A 23,724-nucleotide genomic window follows, 5' to 3' on the forward strand; every position below is an offset into this window, starting at 1 on the left:
AAGCAAGCTGACAACAGATTTACAAAGGGTCATTTACTTGCTTCAAGCACTGGGATACACAGTCAATTTACAAAAGTCAAGACTGATACCATCCCAGACAAGGACTTTGCTCGACTATGAATTCGACAAAGTAAGACAAATGGCATTCCTAACTACAGAAAAACAAAAAGAACTCCCTCTTTACTTCTTGGCACTAACAAAACTGAACAAGGTAACAGCAAGAAAGGTACTGCAGGCCTTGGGTTTCATGGCATCATGCATAATCTTGGTTCCATTTGCCAGACTACATATGAGAAAACTACAGTGGTACCCAAAGAATTTATGGTCCCAACACAGACACAGCCTAGAAACGGAAATCCCACTAATACCATGCTTAAAACAGGAGTTCCTATGGTGGGCTCAGGTACGCTAGTCAAACCCAGGCCTGCCCTTTCGCAAGGGTCAAGCAAGCCAGACAATCACAACAGATGCTTCAGACCTAGGATGGGGGGAGCATATGCTGGACAAATGCGTACAAGGATTGTGCACACAGGACCAACTTCACCTGCACATCAACCTAAAAGAAATGCTGGCAGTAAAACTGGCAATCCAAAAGTTCAGACCATTTCTCAAGGAGGACCACTTGATGATAAGGACAGACAACACCACAGTCATGTGGTACATCAACAAACAGGGAGGCACTCATTCTTACCCCCTATGCAGAATGACTGGAGCTGGGACCCTGGCACTGCTACAACATCCAGTTACAGGCAATATTTGTGCCCGGAAAAGAAAACTCTCTAGCAGATATGTTAAGCAGGACCACATCGGATGCCCACGAATGGCAGCTGCACCCGGATATCTTCAAGACCATCTCGAAGAAATGGGGAATGCCTCAGATCTATTCGCATCACCTTTCAATCACCAGCTCAAAGTATTCTGCACAAGGACATTCCACCCACTAGCATGGAAAGTGGACTCGCTCTCCTTCAGCTGGAAAGGCCTAACAGCATATGCATTCCCACCTCTTCCCTTGATACACAAAGTACTACTAAAAATCAAGGAGGAACGTCCAAGGATAATCCTGATAGCTCCAAACTGGCCAAGACAGCATTGGTACTTCCTGCTGAGGGGCATGTCTCGGAACAATATGTGGCCAATACCCCTGATGCCTTTGATGCTAACTCAGAACAACTTCAGCACCATGCATCCAAACCTAAAATCGCTGCAACTGACTGCATGGAACATCACATAGCAGCTAATATAGAACTTTCACAAAGAGTTAAAGACATTATTCTTGAAGCACGCAGGCCTTCAACTAGAAGGAATTATGCTGGGAAATGGAAAAGGTTTGTCATTTGGAGTTCTGAAAGAGGAAAAGATGTATCAAACATAGATATGCCTAACATTCTGGAGTATCTGGCCGAACTACTTCATTCAGGCCTGTCCTACTCCTCCATCAAGATTCATGCATCAGCTATTTCAGCAGAATACAGCTTTGATCCTGTTTTTCACACTCCCAATTACCTCAGATTTTACAATACTTAACTGAGATGCTTCACAAGGGCCTGTCTTTTGACAGATCTTTCCAAATGTGCCTGATATAGCTTGGCTATTTGTACTCTGCATATTTTAATATAGTTCACTACTTTCTTTTTTTGTTTTCATTTTTATCTGTGAGACCATTAGTGTTTAAAGACATTGTAGAAAGCATCATATTCTTGAGAGATTACTATTCTCATCTTTTATGTGTAACAGCTTTTTCATTAAAGGTCTAGTTTCAGCTTTTGTGTTACATGCATGTACTGTTTGGCAGGTTAATCTTTTATATAGTTTTCTTGTCTCCATTTGAGCCTATGTCTCATCTTACAGAACTTTTTTTGGTTGTATTGAAAATCTTCAGAAGTAGACACATGCGCACCAAACACCACCCTAAAACCTATTAACTTAAACGCACACAACTCTGTACATCTTCAAATATTGAAGTTTGTTCCTCCTAATAGGAACAAATGCTTGAGCTAACCTAAAAGAAAAAGTTATCAATGCTGAGACGCACGGTATAAGCTATGGTTCTATTAAGTGCTTCCTGGTTTTGTCTTAGTCCTCTCAGCTGGGAAAACACTTGCATGCTTTCAGAAAACAATTAATCCAAGCCATTTCTATGTATCATTGCCTGCTTGAGACATAAAAACCAGGCACAAAACTGTTTACTAGAAAACCGTATAGTCCATATTCTTTTTCATTTACTTGCTTTTTCTTAAAGCTTGTTAGTAAATTAAGCTAATGGGCTTAACCCAGTCTTTCCCCTATGCAAGAATGAGAAAAAGCAATCCATTTTTTGTCATGCTGTTTTAACAAGTTATTTTTTTTTGGGGGGGGGGTCTTTTTATTGCATTGCCTACATTTCTTAGAATTGAACAAGGAGAAAGAGAAGGGAGGAAAAAAATAAACAGCAGCACCTATTTACATTAGTATCCCCATTCCACTTAAAATAACTGAAAATTGTACCTTATAACATGCAAAGAAAATCATGCACCATTTAAATTGTACTATTAAGAAAAAATGTTTTACTTGGGTAACTTTCTCCGTCATGAATATTTTTCTGAGTATTGAAGACCTGAAGTAGAGCATATGCTTTAGAGTCCCCTACAAGTTTAACAAGTCCAAGAAATTGGAATGTTTCCAGATTTTCTTCTTTTCCTATTGATCTCCTCAAACCCGGTCTGCTTCGTTTCCAGCATAGTGTTGATTCTTCTAGTCAACTGTTATGCCCCCCCAGCATTTTCCTCTGAAACACTGGAAAGGTTTTACTGGCACAGAGTCTCTCTCTGTGGTCTTTATTAGAAGAACAAGAAGCAGAATCTCCTTGCGTTTCACTGCTTACGTTTTGTTGGAGAAACTTTTGTATTTCTTCTTGGCATGTACTTCATCAAAAATGATTTTATCGCTGCAGTGAAGAATATTTTGAAGATAGCTGCGTATAGCAGTTTGAATATCATGCCTGCTACTCAACATTCCCTCAATAATGGGTTAAATTTACTCCTCTTCAGCCTGGTATACAATGAGTAGTCATTTTCCACAAACACTGTCCCAGTTTTAGTATTTTGTCCTGCCACAGTTTTGTCAGAATAAGACTTCTGCTGTTAAGATTGCATCTTTACTATTTGAATTCTAGGTTGTTTTCTCATAGCTAGGTTTAGAGCATACACACTGTGTGCCTTTCAAATAACAATTCCTGTTGTGGAATACCAGTGCAGTTGCTTATTTGTGCTTTCATAAAATTAATAGTCTGTTCCTCCCAGCTTCTGTGGTGGGGTAGAAAATCTCTGGTTTTCCCTATGTGCTCTGTCCTCTAATTCTATTATTGTTTGAAGCTTCTCTTGTGAGGTCTCATTCAGCCAGTCTTTTCATTTCACCCTCTGAGTTTTGCAGTTTTATCACCATATTTGAATATTTGTTTAAAGCTGCTTCCATTTTTTCAGCCTTTTATTGTTTGAGCTGATGTACTACATCTGTTTCATTTATTTTTAGTCAGGTTGTTGTGTAGTTGCCTTGTACCTTCCTCAAGGTCACTAGAAGTCATGTCTGGAGATTGTACTGTTTTTTGCTTTACAACAATACTATTTTTCCAGTCAGTTTTTTTTGTTGCCCTTTGTAGCTGATTTTCCTTCAGGTCCTTTGTATTTCTTTTTTTTCCTGGTATACACCAGGAAGTGCACTTACTAGCCAGTTATTGAAATATACCTAGAAATCTAGGTCCACTGGCTTTCTCTGCCGAGTTCCAGTTTTTATACTGGGGGAGAGAATTAAGCTGTTATTCAATGTGCAACCATCTTGGAAGTCAAGGGGCAAGAGGTCTTTACCTTCTTTGTAGGTTATCCCTTCAGGCATGGGAAATGGCCATCAATCTGCAGGTCTTCGTGCAGACACTCTAAATACCTTCAAAACACAATGTTGTGACAGATTTTCTCAGTGGATCCAGAACCCAGCCACACAAAATTGATGCTTCAAAGGGATGGGTTTCTGAACGTAGCTCATTGGTGGGGGTATTCCTGAAGTAGATAGTTATTTTGCCTCCCATCTGAATAGACAACTCCCTTGGTTCTGTACCAGAATACCAAGCCGTTTAGCTTGGAAGATGGACACCATGTCCTCCTTTTGGAAGGGAATGTTCCTGTATGACTTCTCCCCTTCTTCCTCTTCCAAGGGTCCTTCACAAAATTGAGAAGTACTCGCCAAGAAGTCTTGTTGGTGACTTTTTCTTGGCTCAGACAGCACTGTTTTTACCCCGTTTACCCCCTCCTTTTGCATCTGGCATGGGGCAATCACCACCAGTTACCTCACTGCATGGATCTTCTCACACAGGGCAAAGGAACCTTCCTTCACACTCATCCATCCACTGTTCATCTGACACTTTGTGTGATTAGGGTTTTGATTCCTTTTTGATACCAATTTTCTGAGAATGTGCTTCGAAGACCCAGTACCGGAAGGTCCAAGGTCCTATATCTTCCAAATGGAAGATATTCTATTTGGTGTCTTAAACATTCTCAAGACCCATTTTCAGTGGAAATCCCTTTGGTTTCTTCTTACCTTTATGAACTACCACATGCTAGCTTAGCACATTCTTCAGTGAAAGTCTGCTTGTCTGACATTTCTGCCTATCTGCCACTTCTTCTTTGGTCTCCCAGTTTGAAGATATGGTGTCTCTTCATGCAAATCCTTGTTGTTCAGGGTGGTTAACGAACTCCCCTTAATTGGTCTATCCATGGTGTGCAGTTTTCTGCTTCTGTGAGAACTCATTCTACTAGAGCAGTGGCTTCCTTGGGAGCTTTCTTCAAAGGCTTGGGTACCAACTCCAAAGCTGCTACTTGGTCTTTGGTTCACATTTCACAAAGCATTACAAACTGGATGTTGTTTCCAGGGCCAAGGCAGGTTTTGCTAAGGCCATCCTGCATGAGTCTGTGGAGGGCCCCTCTCTACCTTCACTGTAGCTTTTGTTCCTCTACCAGAGGTTATGAATACTTTAACAGTGATATGAAATGACATAGTACACGTGTGTAAAATCTTATAACTATGGATGTCGTTTTCACTGTTGCAGTATTCACTCCCTCATTTCTACCCCCTGTTTTCTCTCTCTTTTTTTTTTTATACATGAATAGTATTTCTGTAATGGCTGAGAGGTTCCTCTTTCATTGCTTCCTTTTCTGGATGTACATATCCTCCTCTCCATTGGGGGTCCTAGTTTGCCTGGGGCTCTTCATTTTTGAATTATGAGTATACATATATCATCTTGATGCCCTACACTTGTGCTGTGAGCATACGACTCTTGGGTAATAAAGGCTTTGGTATACTTACCAGACTTTAGGCTGTCATTGGCTGGAGGCCCCAGAGGTTAGAATACTGCAGAAGTGGAAAGGACATCTACAGTTATGGTAAAATTTTACACAACTGTCCTTTATGCTGCCATGATGAACATCTGACAAGCAAGACTTAAATCTCAGAAATACGAAAGATATCAAATAATGGTCAGCTTTTTTGTTATCTTTGCTGTATCAGAAGAGTATTTGAGATTACCCTGTCCAGATGGAGTGAAACTCTACTAGATGTTACAGAAGTCCGTTCTGTGTGGGTGTAGCTAACTTAGCCTTTAGAGAAATTGACATCTTTATGGCTTTGACATGGGCTTCTCTGAACACCTTTAAGACTTCAACTGGATACAGTCAAGGTTCAGTTCATCTTTGGGGCTACTGTATTTTGATATGCCAATAAGAGGAAAAGCTGAGGGTGCAGTCTTGGTGTTGAAGTGAAATTTAACTGAGTCATGTAAAATACAAACAGGTTGCATGCTTAGCATTGGGTCTTCATAATCAATGTTTGGTCACTTACTGACTCTACCTACCCCAGGAGAACACTAAGGGCCTATAGTTATATACATTGTATTTCTGCAGGTAAAAGGACAAAGACCTCAGCTTTGAGAGATGGGTGGTATCTGGCATTACAGGTGCTAGGAAAGATTTTTTTTTAACTTGAGAATGCTTTAAGGGTACTGAGTGACCACTGCCTCTGGCTTCACTAGTTCTACTGTTGAAGTGAGCAGATCATGAACTAATATTATGGTGAGTACATAACTTCATTTTAGCATGTTGTGTTTTTCTGTTTCACAGTAATTGTTTAATGTCATGTAGCCGAGAGACCTTGTCCACACGTGGCCTACATTATCGTTTGAGATAAATGTTAGAGTACAAAGATATGAACAAGTGGTAATCTGTGAACTTGCATACGCATATTTAGTTAAAAGGAGCCTTGCATTTTAGGACCTTTATCCTAGATTGTCATTTTGAATTGTGGAAGAAAGTGTGCCCTTGCCCCCCCTCAATAGAATATGCTTACTGTGTTGACTGGGACAGAACTATGACATGTTAACTCATTATGCACTGATACATGGGCATGGTAGGAAGTGCAAGTAAAAGCGGAGTATTGCAGAAAAGGAAATTCTAATTGCCTAGTACAGAGAAATCCCTTATTGCAGATCTGTGTAGGTTTTCTCTCCCAAAATTTTTTTTTAATCTACTCCCCACCCCTTCACTCTGTCGCTACTTCTGTTGACCACCAAGCCTATCGGCCAGTTTGTTCCCTTCACTTAACAAATGCCAACATAGTGGGTTGTCAGTGAGATGGCTGTTATGGGTGGCTCAACTGCAGACAGGTGCTGGGAGCATGCAGTGGTTTGACTACAGCAAAGATTTCCTCATTTCTGCAAGAACTATTCTCTCCAAGCAGCCCTGCTCCTCTCCCGTTTATTAAGTGGTGATTTCCCCAGTGCCTGCTTGAGGAATCACACTCCTGTATGACTCCAAATGCATGCTTCTCCCACACTTTTGGAGAATTGAGTGGGTCAACCCCTTTATTAATTTCCCTCCCTGCCTGCTGGCTCCTCCAATACTAGGACTGCTAATCAAATCTCAGTCTCTAGGATCACAGTCTGGGCTCCAGCAGGCTTTTCTAAATGAATTTATTTAAAGTGTATTGCTCTGACTGGTACCATATTTTCCTTTATTAAAGTTGTGGTATTGCACTACATTTTTGTGGGAAATAAAAATTTAGGTTTTATATTTAAGTTGTTTTCATTTGGTCAGGTACTTATGGTGTTGTATATAAAGGTCGACACAAAGCTACCGGTCAAGTAGTGGCCATGAAGAAAATTCGCCTCGAAAGTGAGGAAGAAGGTGTTCCCAGCACAGCAATCAGAGAGATTTCTCTCTTAAAAGAGTTGCAGCATCCTAATATTGTTGGGTAGGTATGGGTTTTGTTATGCACTGCTTATTTTACCAAGTCTGTTTTTGACCATTGGAATCTGCTGATGAAATTTAAATGGTTTAAGGCAACTTGGCAGGTGTTCTTTAGAGAGGTATGTAGAAGAGTTACAGTAGCAGTATGTCTGCGTTATCTGTCTTCACTACTGTTAACATTTGTTGTAATGGTATTGTTAATTTGTAATGTATTTCTGCTACTAAGTTGAAAAATACAGAGCAAGCAAGAGTTATTCTATAGTGGTTTAAGAAGAAATAGTACAGAAGGCCTCATATTTAAGTCCTGAAAAATGTGATGTCTACCCGCAGAAGAGCTTACACCTACATCAAGGTTTGATGCTAGGTATGCATGTGCTGTGTAAGGAGACTGGGTAATTTTGAAAGGGTCCAAGTTTGTCCTGTATTGCACTTGACTAAAAAAAAAAAAAAGCCACCAACTGCTGAAAATTATATCCGACACCTAACTGAAGTGTCCAAAGACTTGAACATCGTGTCAAACCACAATTCTGTACACCCAAAGAAACCAAAACAAAGTTTTAAAGAACACATTTAATCAGAAGACCGAATAGTTAAAAAAAAAAAAAAAAAAAAAAAAAAAAAAAATGCAACAGCAAAAATATCAGGCATCACTTAGAAAATCAAAAGTAAAATAGCTACACCACACAAAATTCTCCTTCCAAAATAATGGAACATTGAATCTACTGCTAGTCTGCTTTTGAAAACTGAAACTGGGGAAAAAGTGGAATGCAGAGGGTCTGTTTTGAAAGTTTATTTCTTCAAGGTGGAGAAAACAGCACATCTGATGTCATTTTTATTCGTTTCTCAACAGATGGGTTCGGAATCTTCCGATCAGATTCTTGGATCAGACTGTGCTACTTTCTAAAGATTCCATGATCCGAATCTCTAGCTTCTCCCGTACCCACAATGCCCCTGAACACAAACCTTCAGTTATCTTTTGATGCACTTCAAAACGGTCAGGATTGAGATTCCTCAAGTTCCTTTGGGGTGTTGAAAGTTTACAATTTCTTTTTAACTTCTGACAGTTCTATTTATTAAATTAGCTCTTTAACTTCTATAACCTTCTCTATGGAGTTACCATTCTTGGTAGTCTGTTTTTCTTCTCCTCCTGTACCTTGGGTATTGTAATACCATTGTTGGTAGTTGTATATTTTTTCTAGTTCTTAAAAAGTCTGTTTTAGACCCCCCCCCAGTGTGGCTGACATGACTGGATTTAAAAAAAAAAAAATTCCCTTCCTGTGAGCTTAAGTTTCACAATTCTGATGCCCACAGCAAGTGCGTTTTATCGTTTGAGCCCAGTACATCTGGACACATCATATTTCATATGTGCGAGTTTTAATGCTAGAGCAATTAACGACAGGAGGAATAAGCTAATTTTAAAAGGCCTCCTTCCCGCTTTAGCTTCATATTCAGGCACCTCTTCGGGGGCTCAAACTCCCTCCCACAAATTGCAGTCCATGGAGCACAGTAAGCATTCTCCTCTCCTGCCTGGTCTACACAGCTTACACCTACTGTAGGACCTCTAAAGAAGGTTCCTAAAATCTCTGATCCAAAACTTTGGACCTGGCACAGTTGTGTTCCATCCCTTCAGGTCCATGCTCCCAGATTCTCTCTGAAGCCAGTGTCTCTGTGACTGAGGTCCTCCTTTTTTTTTTTTTGCAAGAAGCACCTTAAGTCCTCGAGGCCACCTTCCACATCCTTTTCTGTTGAGTCTACTGTGATCTGTCTGAAGCAGAGGTGGATAGGATGATGAAGTTCCTCAGAACACAGATCCAGATGGGGGATGTTAGGTAGTCCAATCTCACCTTCATTTTTTACTTATGGGTTCGGAGCTGATCCTCTGCTCCGACTCTGCCGATTTTCAAGCTCTTAAGACCTCTGGTTGGCTCGTGACTAACCAGGTATCCCATGGTGCACCAGTACAATTCCCAGATCTCATTTGCCGCATCGACTATTTCGGATGTGCTTCTCTTGGCTCTGGCTAAGTTATTGCAAATTTTCATTATTCTAGTATCTTGTGCTTAATTATTCAATATATACATTATAGGACTTAATCTTTGTGTGACCTTTTTAGTGGTATCATGTGTACCAGTAGTTAGGCTCATTTATGCTTCTCCTAAACCATTAGTTTTGGCGGCTTTGCCTTTTTTTTCCTGTTATTTACAGTTAGGATTTACTTAAATTGCCTTGTGTGACTAGTATAGTAGTCTCCTGTATTCAGTAGTTAAACGCACTTGCTTTTTCGTGTCTAGAGTATTAGTTCGGCGAGTTCGCCATTTTTAATCAATGGGGGCTCCTATTGATTATTTCCTGTCGAGCAATTATTGTTGACTGGTTGTCTTTAGTGGGGACCCGCTAAAGTCTTAGTTTTCGTACACTTGTTAATTGCTGCTCTTGAGTGTGTGTGTGTGTGCGCCTTCTTGGTCTGTTTCATTTAGAAGACCTGGTTCTTCACAGGGCTAGGCCCGTTTAACTTGGAGGACCTAGTCCTCATGCAATTTGTCTGTAGGGCTAGGCCCGTTTTAGTTAGAGGACCTAGTCCTCAGTCATTTTCTTTCTCTTTCTCCTTTTTCCATTGATTGTGGGTTGCAATGTCTAGGATAGCAAGGTGCACAAACCTTCTGGGTTTAAAAGTATGAAATGCTCCCAGAAAATCTCTGACCGATGGCCACAGTAGCTGTGTCTGTTTGTGAGCCATCCATTTGCAAGAATCATGTTTGTTTTGTCATGCTTTCTCTCCTACAGTGTTACAGAAGAGAAAGAACAAAGTGATACTCGGGGGGGGGGGGGGGGGGGTCTGTTGAAGCCAACCTTCGAGGAAGCTTTGTCTGGCTCTTCTACTTCCTCTACTAAGTCGTCCAAGTCAAGATCTGATTCAAAATCTAAAGGTTCAAAAAGGCCTTCTCTGGCACTGGCTACTGTTTTGGAGCCGCCTGCCAAATTAATAAAACCTGCCTTCTTGACTCCTCAGTCTTCAGAGCCAAAGGAAAGCACTGTGGTTTTGGAGTCTGTCACAGATACTTCGGTGCCGACTGCTGAATCCTTGCAGCGAGTTGACTGCTTCTCTGAGCCGGTCTATAGAGTCCCGACTGGTCTCTGTAATGGTCAAATCTCCAGTGCCTGCTAGGTCGAGATCCCCAAACTTGTCTTCCAGGAGTCTTTTGGAAGAAGATGAGGAGAGGATAGTACTGAGACTCCTCTAGTCTGCCCTGCCTAAATTTTTGTTGGCTCTGACCCAGTCTGCCTCGGAGCCACTCGAACCAGTCTTGTCTCCATCCTTGATTCCTTCTCTGAGCCATGTTGGCTTTTCAGAGCCGGAGTGTTTGTTACCACTGGAGGAACCCTCTGTTCTGGCTCCCCTTGCTGTTGCATTGGAGCATAGTTTTGCTCTGACATGTTCGACTCCATCAGTGTCCAGGGACCGAAACTCTTCTGTCTGCGTCGAGGGGGAGGGTTTGAATCTATCTTAGTCTGTTCCAAGCCTTCCTCTCAGTGCTTCCATCAGGTTGAGCTCAGAACCTGCATCTATCTCGGAGCCGATGGCTCTGTCCTTTGACTCTTCGGAGTGGGGATGGTCTTCGGAGCTGAAGAGATCTGCTTTTGAGGTGATGTGTGCTGTCACAATCTACAGCCCCCCCCCCAAGGCTCCCACTTTGGTCTCGGTCCCTACTCTCTCCGGAGACAGTAGAGACCCACAGCCTCAGGAGCCACCAGCTGGTGGCCCCCACTCTTCCGGGGCATCCCCAAAAGGTCCTTTTGAGGAGCCCCCTGAGGAAGAGAGTATGCAAGCGGAAGCATATTGACTCCCAGGATGAGTCTCTGACATCGGACATTGACCTCTGAGTCTGAGGGGTCTCCCAAGTCATCCTCTGTCTCCTTTGTGGACATTCTAGAGATCCTTAAACAGAGGTGTGACTGGCCCACTGTTAACCCGTCTGATGAGGAGTCTGTGTACCTGATGGCTTTCGGGTCTCAACCCTCTGCCTCTTGGGTGTCTCCACCCTTCGAGCTAATGGATCTGGTTAGTCTGAAGGTGTGGGATACTCCCAATGCCATGGAGCCAGTACCCAGAAGACCAAATAAGATGTTCATTGTGCATACAGCTGCAGTCATAACAGATGGGTACTCCTGCAGTCAGGCGGGTCCTCGGTCGGCCGAATTCCAAAGTCTAGGTCCGGCGTCGGTTGTCGTTGCTTCTTCCCTGACGTCAGTGCGACAGGGGTATAAAGGAACCAGCCGATGCCATTTTCTCCCGTCTTTCTTGCTGCGCGGTGCCCGAAGCAGAAACAGTTCGCAAGTGCCGGTCGACAAGCTCCTAAGATTACGAAAATTTTGAAACCGAAGTCTTCTTGAAAGCTAAGTACCCCGTTGGGGAAACTTTTCTTGCCTCAGACCGATGTCAGACAAAGTTAATAATTGTGTTTCTTGTGGGAAGCAAATACCGCATAAGGATTTCCATTCCCTCTGTATACCTTGTTTAGGCCCAGACCACGACGTCTCGGTCTGTCGCTTTTGTGCTACATTCAACAAACGCACCATTAAGCGTCGGGCGGAGTTCGCCCAGCATTATTTTGGGAAAACATTTAACTATATTATGTCGTCGGATACTCCGACTTCAGTTTTGTCAAAAAAACGCAAAAATAAGGACCGACACACTAGGTCCGCGGCCTCTACCGACACCACGCCAAAGCCGACTACTGGTGGTCTGGTTCTCAGCGAGGCGCCTACGCAGCCCCTGACTACCGACGACACTTCATCGGCGGTGTCTCCTGTGCCCGACAGATACCGAAGCCACTCTTAGCGTTGAAACTCAAAATGTGGACAGGTCCACCTCCATTCAAGGTGTCTTCAGACCTTCCTCTTCTTTCTCCAAGGCTTTCACCAAGTCTAAACTACCATGCACTCTAAGAGACAAGCTACACAGGGCCCATTTCCAGGCTCTATGCCTAAAAAACAGATGCTTAAAATGGCTGAGGATTTAATTACTCTTATCAGAGGTTCTCAACCCCCACAGGACAAAAGGCCCAGAGTGGAGGAAGATTACCCCTCCTGTGATCAGGGCTCCATTATTTCAGAGCACTCTGATGATCAGGAACATTCTTACTCCCCTTTTGAAGACTCTGATGCGGAGTTGTCCATCCCTTCTGTATCCCCCCCCCCAGAGGATTACTCATTTGGGGAAACTTTGCATACCTTAAGGGAACACTTCCACTGGGAAGGCCAAGATTATTCAGATTCCAAGAAAAGGCTTAGGGAATTTCTCTTGCTACCTCAGCAAAGGCCTCTGGCCATACCTCCTGTCTTGGACATCCTAGATGATGTTTACTCTGAGGCCTGTCTTAACCCGGACTCTCTGCCTCCAGCTCCAGTTAAGCCTGACAGGTACTACAGGGTTCCTGACTTGCACCAATTTCTATACAAAAGCCATGCTGCTGACCCAGAAACCATCTCACAGGGCCCCATGGGAGTTGAGGCCTCCACTGCTAAAAATCCATTACTTTCCGAGAGAGATTCCAGATCCTTAGAAAGGTGGGGAAAAAAGGTATACACCTCGGCTACCTTAACCATGAGGGCCTTAAACTGTCAGTTCCATATGCTAAAATACCAGCAGTTTTTGTTATCACAATTGAAAAGTAAAATGTCACAACCTGTACAACCAGACTTGAAGGAGTTGCAGGATTGGATGCATAGTGCAGAACAAGTGGGTAAGCATATATTACAATGTGGTTTTGATGCTCTAGAGGCCTCATGTAGAGCTGCTGTTACAAATCAGTCATATGTAGACATGCCTGGCTCAAGGAACAAGCCTTGCCTGATCATGTCAAAGCTAAATTACTTGATGCCCCTCTTCAAAAGGATGTACTATTTGGCGCTAATGCTGAGGAGGTATTAAGGAAAATGGAGGAAAAGGCTAAATCAACGCAAACTGTGAAAGATTTTCTACAGGTACACCCCCCACGTTTCAGTAGAAATTGGCCTTCCAAAAATTGGTCCTTTCCTGCCACGGACAGATCCCAAAAAGGCAGATACAGGCACCCGAGGGGCAGAGGACAATCCCATGGATCGTTTAGAGGCAGACAATGGCAAGCTCCTACACAAAGAGGTGGTGAGGATAACTCGCAATCTTTCAGAAAGCAAACCCAATGACTTTCCCTTTGCATGCCAAGCAAGTCTCAAATGGCAGCCCTCTTAGGAGGAAAGCTGGCATTATTTTCAAAAAATTGGCATATTGTCACAAAGGACAAATGGATCCTGGACATTATAGACTAGAGGCTACAAATTCCATTTTCACACCCTTCCAAAAATGAGAGGCATGCCAAACCTGCCACACAATCAAAGGGCAGAGGCACAAAAGCAAATTACAGATCTCATAAACATGAAAGCTATTCAAGAGGTACCTACGCACGAACAAGGTCAAGGTTTTTATTCCAGGCTATTTCTGGTACCAAGGAAGGGAAACGATTGGAGACCTATTTTGGACCTATCCATCCTAAACACATTTCTACTCGTACCAAAATTCAAGATGCTCACTCTACAGCAACTTCTTCCCATGCTGGGCAAGGAGTCTTGGCTGGTAACATTGGACCTCAAGGAGACATACCTGCATGTCCCAATCAGACAAAATTGCAGAAGGTACCTCAGATTTCTTGCAGGTTCAACCCATTATCAATTCTCTGCATTGCCTTTTGGCTTATCTACTGCGCCCAGAGTATTCACGAAATGCCTGGCATCAGTAATTGCCTACTGCATACTTCAAGGGATACAAATATACCCCTATTTGGACGACTGCCTGATCCAAGCGGACAGCAAGCACATTCTTCTGAAACATCTGGCTTATGTAATAATGTTGTTGAACTCTCTGGGATACACAGTCAACAAAAAGAAATCAAGGCTAATACCCTCTCGGAAGATAATTTTCCTGGGTGCCAACTTGGACACAAACACCTAGATGGCCTACCTCACGCCAGAGAAGCAGGGGCAACTAATTCAATACTTCAGAGCACTAGCAAATTGCACCAGGCTGACTGCAAGGAAAATCCTGCAGGCTCTGGGATTCATGGCATCTTGCATCTTACTAATCCCATGTGCAAAGCTGCATATGAGGAAACTACAATGGTACCTGAAAAACATATGGTCTCAACACAGCCACAGTTTGGAAACAATAATACCACTAATTCCATGTCTGCAAAAGGAATTTCTGTGGTGGGCTCAAGCATGCCAAACAAACACAGGTCTTCCATTCGGCAAGCCTCAAGCAAATCAAGTCATCACAACAGACGCCTTGGACTACGCCTGGGGGGCGCACATGACAGATCGGTGCATTCAGGGCAAATAGTCCCAAAAAGAAAAGCACCTTCACATCAATCAAAAGGAAATGCTAGCAGTAATAAATGCTATTATAGCTTTCAAGGACCTTCTACAACCAGGTCAACTATTGATAAGAACGGACAACACCACAGTTATGTGGTACATATAGGGAGGAACACATTCTTACCCCCTATGCAGACTGGCCATGTCACTTTGGAACATGGCCATGGACTTACAAATGGAACTACAAGCACAGTACTTGCCAGGCAAGGAAAACACGCTGGCAGACAACCTAAGCAGGAATATGACAGATCCACACGAATGGAAATTGCATCCAAAAGTTTTTACAGAAATAATCCAAGAATGGGGAAGGCCAGACATAGATCTCTTTGCCTCCCACAAAAATCACCAATTGACAAAATTCTGCTCAAGGATTTTCCATCCAAAGGCCTGGAGAGTGGACGCTCTCTTTCAGTTGGACATCAATGACAGTTTATGCCTTCCCACCTCTTCCTCTGCTGCCCAACGTTCTATTGAAAACCAGAGCAGACAGACCAAAGGTGATTCTCATTGCTTCGGACTGGCCAAGGCAACACTGGTACCCACTCCTGAGGAGCCTGACTCATTCCCTACCATGGACCCTGCCTCTAATGCCTCCTCTTCTGACTCAGCACAGCTTCAAAACTCTTCACAGCCAGCTAAAAAACACTCAATCTAGCCGCATGGAAGATTCCTTAGCATCACAACAGACCCTACTCTCCAAGGAGGTGCAGGATGTCAGTTTGGAGGCTAGAAGGCCATCAACTAGAAAAGCTTACTCCGCAAAATGGAAACGGTTTTGTCTGGAATGAGAAAAAGGGCCAGGATCCTGGAAAACTGAATTTACCTCAAATACTACAGTATTTGGCTGAGCTGCTAAGCAGTGGACTTTCATTCTCCTCCATCAAAATCCATGCCTCGGCCATTTCTGCAGAATACAACACTGATCCACCTTTATTCTCTCACCCTCTCAAAGTTCCTCAGAGGGGCTAAGAATCTAAGACCTCCAAGGAAACAACCAATACCTGCTTGGGATCTTAATTTCATTCTGGAAAAACTGACCTTGCCTCCTTTTGAGCCAGCTGCCTTATCAGATTTGCAATATTTGTCCTGGAAAACAGCTTTCCTTCTGGCTATCACCTCAGCTCGTAGAGTTTCAGAACTACAGGCTCTCATGGCTGTGCAGCCTTTTATCATCTTCCATCAGGACAGAGTTTCCTTATGAACCAACCCGTCCTTTATGCCTAAAGTGGTATCCAGAGTAGCTTTAAATCAGGCCATACATTTACCTACTTTTTATCCTAATCCTCAAAACAAAGGGGAAAGATTACTACATTCCTTGGACATCCACAGACAACTGCGGTATTATTTGGACAGAACAAAGCCTTTCAGAAAATCAGAACCGCTCTTTGTGTCCTATGCTGTAGGAGCTCAAGGAAAGCCAATTTCCAAACAGACAATCTCAAAATGGATAGCCCACTGCATACGCTTTTGCTTTTCCTTTCATGGCAAAACTGTACCTACAGGCATTAGATCTCATTCCACCAGGGCCACAGCCACCGCTGCAGCTTTCCTCAGAGGAGTTCCTACCAAAGATATTTTGGAAGCAGCCACTTGGAATTCTGTGCATACCTTCTCCAAGCACTGCAACCTACCATTATACTCCAAAACTAGAGCAGGCTTTGCCACTGCAATCTTGCAGGGCATTTTGGCTCCTCCTAGTTCCACCTAGTGCCTACCACCCCTTTCTTAGCTTTGGGATTCTACCCATCTGTTATGACTGCAGCTGTATGCACGATGAACATAGTACAGTTTTGTACCTACCATAAATGTAGATGTTCGAGTGCTAATACAGCTGCAGTCCAGGTTTCCCTCCCTCCTTCCCCTCTTGGGACAGGCCTATAGGCTAACGCATCCTCATACAACCTGATTGGGGTATTCATTTATGATGTATTTGCTTGCAACTACTGTATTTTGATTATATTGCACTGCATTATTACACCAATTTATGTATTGCCTTCCTTCTGGGGGCACCTGACATCTGGGGCAAGAAAAACTGAAGAAAATGGCGTCGGCTGGTTCCTTTATACCCCTGTCGCACTGACGTCAGGGAAGAAGCGATGACCACCGACGCCGGACCTAGACTTTGGAATTCAGCCGACCGAGGACCCCGCCTGACGGCAGGAGAACCCATCTGTTATGACTGCAGCTGTATTAGCACTCTAACATCTACATTTATGGTAGGTACAAAACTGTACTTTCCTGTCTGCTCCTCCTGGAAAAGAATTCTTGTCTAAGGGCGTTCCCCTAGATGTCATGGTGGTGGCGGCAGCCACGAAGGAGTTGGGGGAGACTTCTTCCTCTGTACATCCACCAAACAAGGAGTCTCGACAGATGGACAGATTTGGGAAGCCCATATTTAGTTCAGCGGCCTTTACACTTCGATCCCTGAACTATCTTACCCATTTCACAAGGTTGCAAGTGATCTCCTCAAGGAATTAGATTCCATACAGAGTGCTTGTCCCGAGTGAGTCCCGGATAGGATCTCTTCTCAGTTGTCCACCCTAAATTCCGTAGTTAACTCCTCCATGTGGCTCATATCTTATGCAGCTGATGGAACAAGCAGAGCAGCAAGTTTAGGAGTTGCACTTGGGTGCCACTCCTGGATGCGCTTGTGTAATTTTGCGGAGCCGTTCAATGCCACCTTCACCAACGCCCCATTTGATGGTTCCTCCTTTGGTTCTAAGGTGAAAGATGCACTCACTCGATGTGACCAGGAAGGAAAGACTCTCTCTGCCGTGGGAGTCCGTTTTACCGTCGCCTCTCTACCATACCCCAAAGGTGAAAGGGGAGGTAAGATGTGGTTCACTGTCTGGAAAGGCTTTCTGGGACTTTTTGAATTCTCCTTCAAAGGCAGAAGAGGAAATGGTAGACGTCACCCTAGAGGCAGGGGCGGTCCGCAATATCAGCAAGGCCGTGGTTCCTTTCGAGGGCGGCCTTGTCGGCGCTCCCTATGTGGGGCCCGACTGCGTCTCTGGGGCCAGTCGGGGGTCACATCTCTTTGTACCCACTCTTCTTGGGTTAAATTTAGCCAGGCTTCTGGATAGAAAGAGTCGTTACCAGAGGATATATCATACCCTTTTCTCTCCCACTGTTTGTTCCCAAAAATATCCCAGATGTTCCACCCAATCACGGGGATCAGGCAACTGTGGAGATCAACAAGTTGCTTTGTCATTCAGCCTGTGCCAGCAGACCAGGCAGGATCCGAAACTTGCTCCAGGTTCTTTTTAGTCCCAAAACGAACCGGAGACTGAAGGCCACTATTGGATCTCAGCAGATTAAACTAATCCATGAAAAAGGACAAGTTTTGGATGGTAACACTGCAGTTGATACTCCCGTTAGGGAAAGACTATTGGATGTGCTCTCTAGGTCTCCAAGACGCCTACTACCATATAAAAATGGACAAGACGTCAAGGAAGTATCTGCGCTTCTGTTTGGGAGCCGGCCATTTATCAGTTTCCTGCTGTGCCCTTTGGTCTCACCACAGCTCCCAGGGTGTTCACCAAATGCATGGCAGTAGTGACAGCTCACCTGAGACGTCAGGGATTCCAGGTGTTTCTGTATTTGGACGATTGGCTCCTGACTGCCCCCACCAGGCATCTACTTCTCCAAAGCAGAGACATCACCATTCAGGTTTGTGCTCAACTAGGGATCTCCATAAATTGGGAAAAATCTGCATTACTGCCCTCGCAATCTGTGATTTTTCATAGGTGCAGAGGTGGACACAGTGGATATGACAGTTTGCCTTCCCGCCGAAAGAGCGCAAAACCTCATCTCAAGTTCGGCGACTACTCCCACTTCGGAAGGTCAAAGCAAAGTGGATTCTTCAACTTCTTGGAATGATGGCCTCAACCATTCTGTTAATACCTCTAGCCAGGTTACATATGAGAATCCTTCAATGGCTCCTATTCTCCGAGTGGTCGTACCAATACCTACTGCTGAATCACTCTATTCTGCTGATAGAATCATGCTAAAAGGACCTTCGTTGGTGGATGGCCCCCAACAATCTGTTCACGGGAGCTCCCTTTGTGCCTGCCCAACCCATTGCCCACTGACCACAGTTGCCTCCCAGGTTGGGTGGGGGGGGCATTACCTGGGCAGGATGGTCCACCGCACATGGCAAGAACATGAGGCTCATCTGCATAGCAACGTTCTGGAAATGAGCGGGTCTTCTGGCGTTGCAAGCACTTCAGGGCCTTCTTCCTCCTGGGACGATTGTGATACAATCGGACATCATGTCGGATGTGTGGTAGATCACCAAACAGGGCAGTACCAGATCTTACCCACTCTGTCGAAGCCATGCGAGTTTGGGAATGGGCAATTTCTTCACAGCGCTTTCTGGTGGCAACGCACATTCTGGGGACAACCGAGGTGATAGCCGACAAGCTGAGCCGGGCAATCCTGCTGCCCCACGAGTGGTCTCTGAAATGAGAAATAGTGGAACAGTTCTCCTAAAATGGAGACAACCTTGCTGCGACCTTTTTGCCAGTCCAGTCAATACCAAGTGCAGCAGTTATTTTTCCCCTATTCCCCCTCCGGGGAAACATCCAGAGATGCTGTGGTACACTATTGGCCAACGGGACGTATCTATGCCTTCTCTCCTTTTACTCTAATCCCCAAAGTGATAAAGAAAGCCAACCGACCGGGAAGCAAGTTGATCCTCATTGCTCCTTACTAGCCTCGTCAGGTCTGATTTCCCTTCCTCGAGCCTCTTCTCCTGGACTATCCTTGGATCCTGGACCCAGTTCCAGATCTACTGACCCACATGTCAGGTTTGCTACACCCTTCTCTCCACACCCTCAAATTGACAGCTTGGCTGATCCAGTTCCATCTCTAGTCAGGCTTCATGATGTTTCATAGTCTGTGTCCCATATTCTTATCCTCACACAAACCAATCAACCAGAAGGCTGTATGGCAGTAAGTGGAAAAGGTTTTCTATTTGGGCACAAAAGAAGAATGTGGATCCTTGCATTGCTCCCATTCCTGTAATTCTGTAATTCCTTTCGGAGCTTTTTCAGCAGGGATCTGCCGCAGCCACCATCAAAGTTCAATTGGTGGCCATTTCACATTTTTATTTGGGATCTCCAAATATTAACCTTGTCGCATAAGTTATATAAATCCTTCTTGAGAGGAGCCACTTTGCTGAGGCCAAATTTACAGGAACCTGTGTCTTCTTGGGACTTGAATTTTGTGTTGTCCAAACTAGCATCCCCTCCTTTTGAACTCTCATTCAGCTTCCTTAAAGTATTTTTCTTGGAAGACTGTTTTTGATAGCTGTTACATCAGCCAGATGGGTTTCTGAGCTACATGCTCTGTCTATTAAACCATCTTATTTAGCTTTTCATAAAGACGGAGTTTCTTTACGTACTAACCCTTTGTTTGTCCCCAAAGTTTGATCTGATATTGTTAATCCTCATTCATTCCTTATGTATGGGTATCGGTTCCGAGCTCTGAAACAAAAGCTAAACTCTTACCCACAATTCCCCTCTCCCTGTTACCTCAGATTTCGTTTGCCACTTTCCATCCGGTCGTGTCAAGCTACTTCCCATCCGGTCGTGTCAAGCTACTTCTCTTGAGCTAAGTACAGTCAATTGTTTAATTGCTTTACAAATTACTTTTCTGTCAGAAAAGTTGATATAATTGTCTCTTGCCCTATCACATCTAGCATTCATAATTTCCTTTACTTACCCTTTTTACCATGAGGTAATTTCTTCTTACCATCGTTGGTAATCCCTTTACTTTTCTCTTTCATATCTTCGGGTACTCTCTTGTACCATTGTTGGTATTTTTCTATTAATAAGCAGATAAAAAGCGTAGTCTGGGCGTTTAGCGGTATGCTGATTGTGGACATAAACTGCCTACTTCTGATGCACACTTTGTGTCTGGGAGCTTCCCATTTATCTGTTGAACCACCTTGTAATATATGTGAAAACCTTTCTAACAGAACTTTGTTAGAAAGGAAGAATAAGCTGTTACTGAAGGGACTTCTAAAATCTCCCTTTTCAGAGGCTATTTCTGGGCCAGAGGTCTCAACCACTCCCAAAGCCCATAAGAAAATGGATCTTTCTACGAAGTCTAAATCATTGCCTTAGTCCCCGGCTGGGGACTCTCGCCAACCAAAATCTAAAAAGACTAAAATTTCGGCTCCAGAGCTCTCAGCCCCAGTGCTTTCGGTGTCTAGACCTTCGGCTCCACTAGTGATTTTGGATCCGTTCTCTCCTGCCGCCTTCTACACATTGGCACTGAGGGGCTCCTCTGTTCAGACCTTTACCATTGTATCGGCACTGACCATTCATTCTGTGCAGACCTTGGCCGCGTCGGCTCCAAGATCTTCCTCTGAACCGAGGCCTTTATTAATGACTCCAGTTTTCAGTTTCAGCACCGACAACCACTTCGGCACAGAGGCCCAAAACCGATGGGGAAACTGCTAAGTCAGTCGCCGGTTCAGTAAGGCACTTTCGCAGCCCCTGACCCTGCTACTTTAGAGTGTCATGCCGCTACCGACTCCCATGTGGAGTCGGGCTATGCCGCTGGAAACTCAAGGTATTGGAGCCTCGGATACTATTCCTTCAGATGGGTCCGGAGCTGCTGAGCAGGCACCGGCTTCTGAGGGTGTATTCGGACATAAACATCTCTACATCAAACCTACTTCAGCTTCAAAGACAAAGGCTACAGCACCTTCTAAAGCAAAGAAACAAACTCGAGAGCCACGTGGACAGGCCTCTCTGCCCAAAAAACAGATGCTCAAAATGGCCGAAGACTTTATTACCTTGATCAGGGGTTCCCATCCCCCTCCTGATGAGGCCTAGGCAAGAGACTGACTATGAATCTTCAGATCAGGTTTCTTTTTCTTCTGATACCTCTTATGAACAGGAATATTCTCTTCCCCCTATGAGGATTCCGATGCTGAAGAATCTATTCCTTCAGCTTCTCCTCCAGAGGACTATTCTTTTGGGGAAACCTTGCATACCATGAGGAAGCATTTCCACTGGGAGAGCCAAGATTTTTCAGAATCTAAAAAAAGGCTCAGGGATTTTTCTGTTACTACCTCAACACAGGCCACTAGCCATTCCACCTGTGTTAGACATTGTAAATGTGTTTCCGGAGTCTAGTCTTACCCCAGACTCCTTACCTCCAGCTCCTGTTAAGCCTAACAGATATTACAGGGTTCCTGACTCTCATAAATTCCTTTTTAAAAACCCTGCTGCAAGCCCAGAAACTATTTCACAGGGTCCCAAAGGAGTTAAGGCTTCTGCTGCATAAAACCCTAACCCCTCTGACAGATTCTAGGGCACTGGATAGATTGGGGAAAAAAGGTTTACACATCTGCTACCTTGGCTATAAGGGCTTTAAACTGTCAGTTTCATATGCTTAAATATCAGCAACATGTCATGGCATTGCTTAAACAGAAAATGTTGAGCTCTGAATGTGCAGAAAACAAGGAAATGCATGATTTATTGCATGCAGCTGAACAAGTTGGAAAGCATACTTTGCAATGTGGTTTTGATTCTTTGGAGACCTCCTGCAGGGCTGCAGTTACGGGTTCTGTAATTAGAAGACATGCTTGGTTAAAGGAACAAAATCTGCCTGATCATGTCAAAGTTAAATTATTAGATGCACCTTTACAGCATGATACTTTGGTGTGAAGGCAGAAGAGGCGTTAAAGAAAATGGAGTACAAAGCTTAATCTATGCAAACTGTCAGATATGTTTTACAAGTACAGCCACCTAGGTTTAGCAGATACTGGCCAACAAAGAATTGGTCCTTTCCTGTGTCAGACCTCAAAGGAGCAGATCCAGACGCCCTAGAGGCAGATCCCACGCACAAGGTACTTACAGGTCAAAGCAATGGGGTGCTTCTACCTACAAAGTCAGAGAAGACAAATCACAACCATACAGGAAACAGTCCCAATGACTTCCTCTGCCTGCACCAAGCACTTATCTCCTGGCAGCACCCTTAGGGGGAAAATTAGCACTTTTTTCTCAGAATTGGCACATTATAACCCAGGACAAGTGTGTTCTAAATATCATGTCACAAGGCTACAAGTTCCATTTTCATACCCTGCCAAAGGCAAACGGCTGGCCAGATCTGCCAAAAAATCAATGGGCAGAGGTACAAAAACAAGTCTCATCCCTCATGGACATGAGGGCCATTCAACAAGTACCAGAGCAAGAACAAGGATTTTGCTCAAGACTGTTCTTGGTACCCAGAAAGGACAAGGCCTGGAGGCCAATACTGGACATATCTATTAGAAACACATTTCTGGAGATACCGAAATTCAAGATGTTGACTTTGCAGCAGCTTTGCCCATGCTGGGCAAGAGCGGTCGGCTTGTGACTTTAGACCTAAGAGGCATACCTGCATGTCCCAATCAGACAATTATGCAGAAGATACCTCAGATTCAAGGCTGGCTCAATGCATTACCAGTTCTCTGCACTGCCCTTTGGCTTATCTACTGTGCCAAGGGTCTTTACAAAGTGCCTGACACCAGTAATTGCGTTCTGCAGACAGAGGAATACAAATATATCCTTACTTGGACGACTGTCTAATTCAAGTAGAGAACAAGGACATTCTTCAACAGCATCTGGCGTTTGTAAAAAGACTCCTAACATGCCTAGGGTACACAGTCAACGAAAAGATCAAAACTAGTACCCTCTCAAGAGATAATATTTCTGGGTGCAAGCTTAAATACAACTGCCCAGATGGCTTATCTCACGCCAAACAAAGGCAACTGACTACCTATTTCAAAATGTTGGCAACAAAGGCCCAGTTATCTGCAAGAAAAATTCTGCAGGGTTTTGGCTTCATGGCATCCTACTAATTCCATATGCAAGACTGCATATGAGGAAACTTCAATGGTACCTAAAAAGTGTTTGGACTCAACATTGCCACAACCTGGAAACGATAATTACCCTCATTCCCTGCTTGCAATGGGAGTTTTGATGGTGGGCATAGGCTTGTCACCAAAACAAGGGACAGCCATTCACATTACCCCCAGCCAGGCAGACAC

The 23,724-nt window shown here is 44.0% G+C and overlaps 1 protein-coding gene across 1 annotated transcript in view; it reads left to right on the plus strand.

The window, feature by feature from the left end:
- The window catches only part of CDK1 (cyclin dependent kinase 1), a gene marked incomplete in the record, with an annotated part of 842,019 nt that overhangs the window by 243,667 nt on the left and 574,628 nt on the right, over window positions 1-23,724 (plus strand). The window contains 1 exon segment of the mRNA XM_044056395.1: window positions 7,116-7,272. Coding sequence (XP_043912330.1) covers window positions 7,116-7,272 — 157 coding nt within the window.

This window comes from Protopterus annectens, chromosome 14.part0 (assembly GCF_019279795.1).
Source record: "Protopterus annectens isolate FY-2018-M chromosome 14.part0, PAN1.0, whole genome shotgun sequence".
NCBI lineage: Eukaryota > Metazoa > Chordata > Ceratodontiformes > Protopteridae > Protopterus > Protopterus annectens.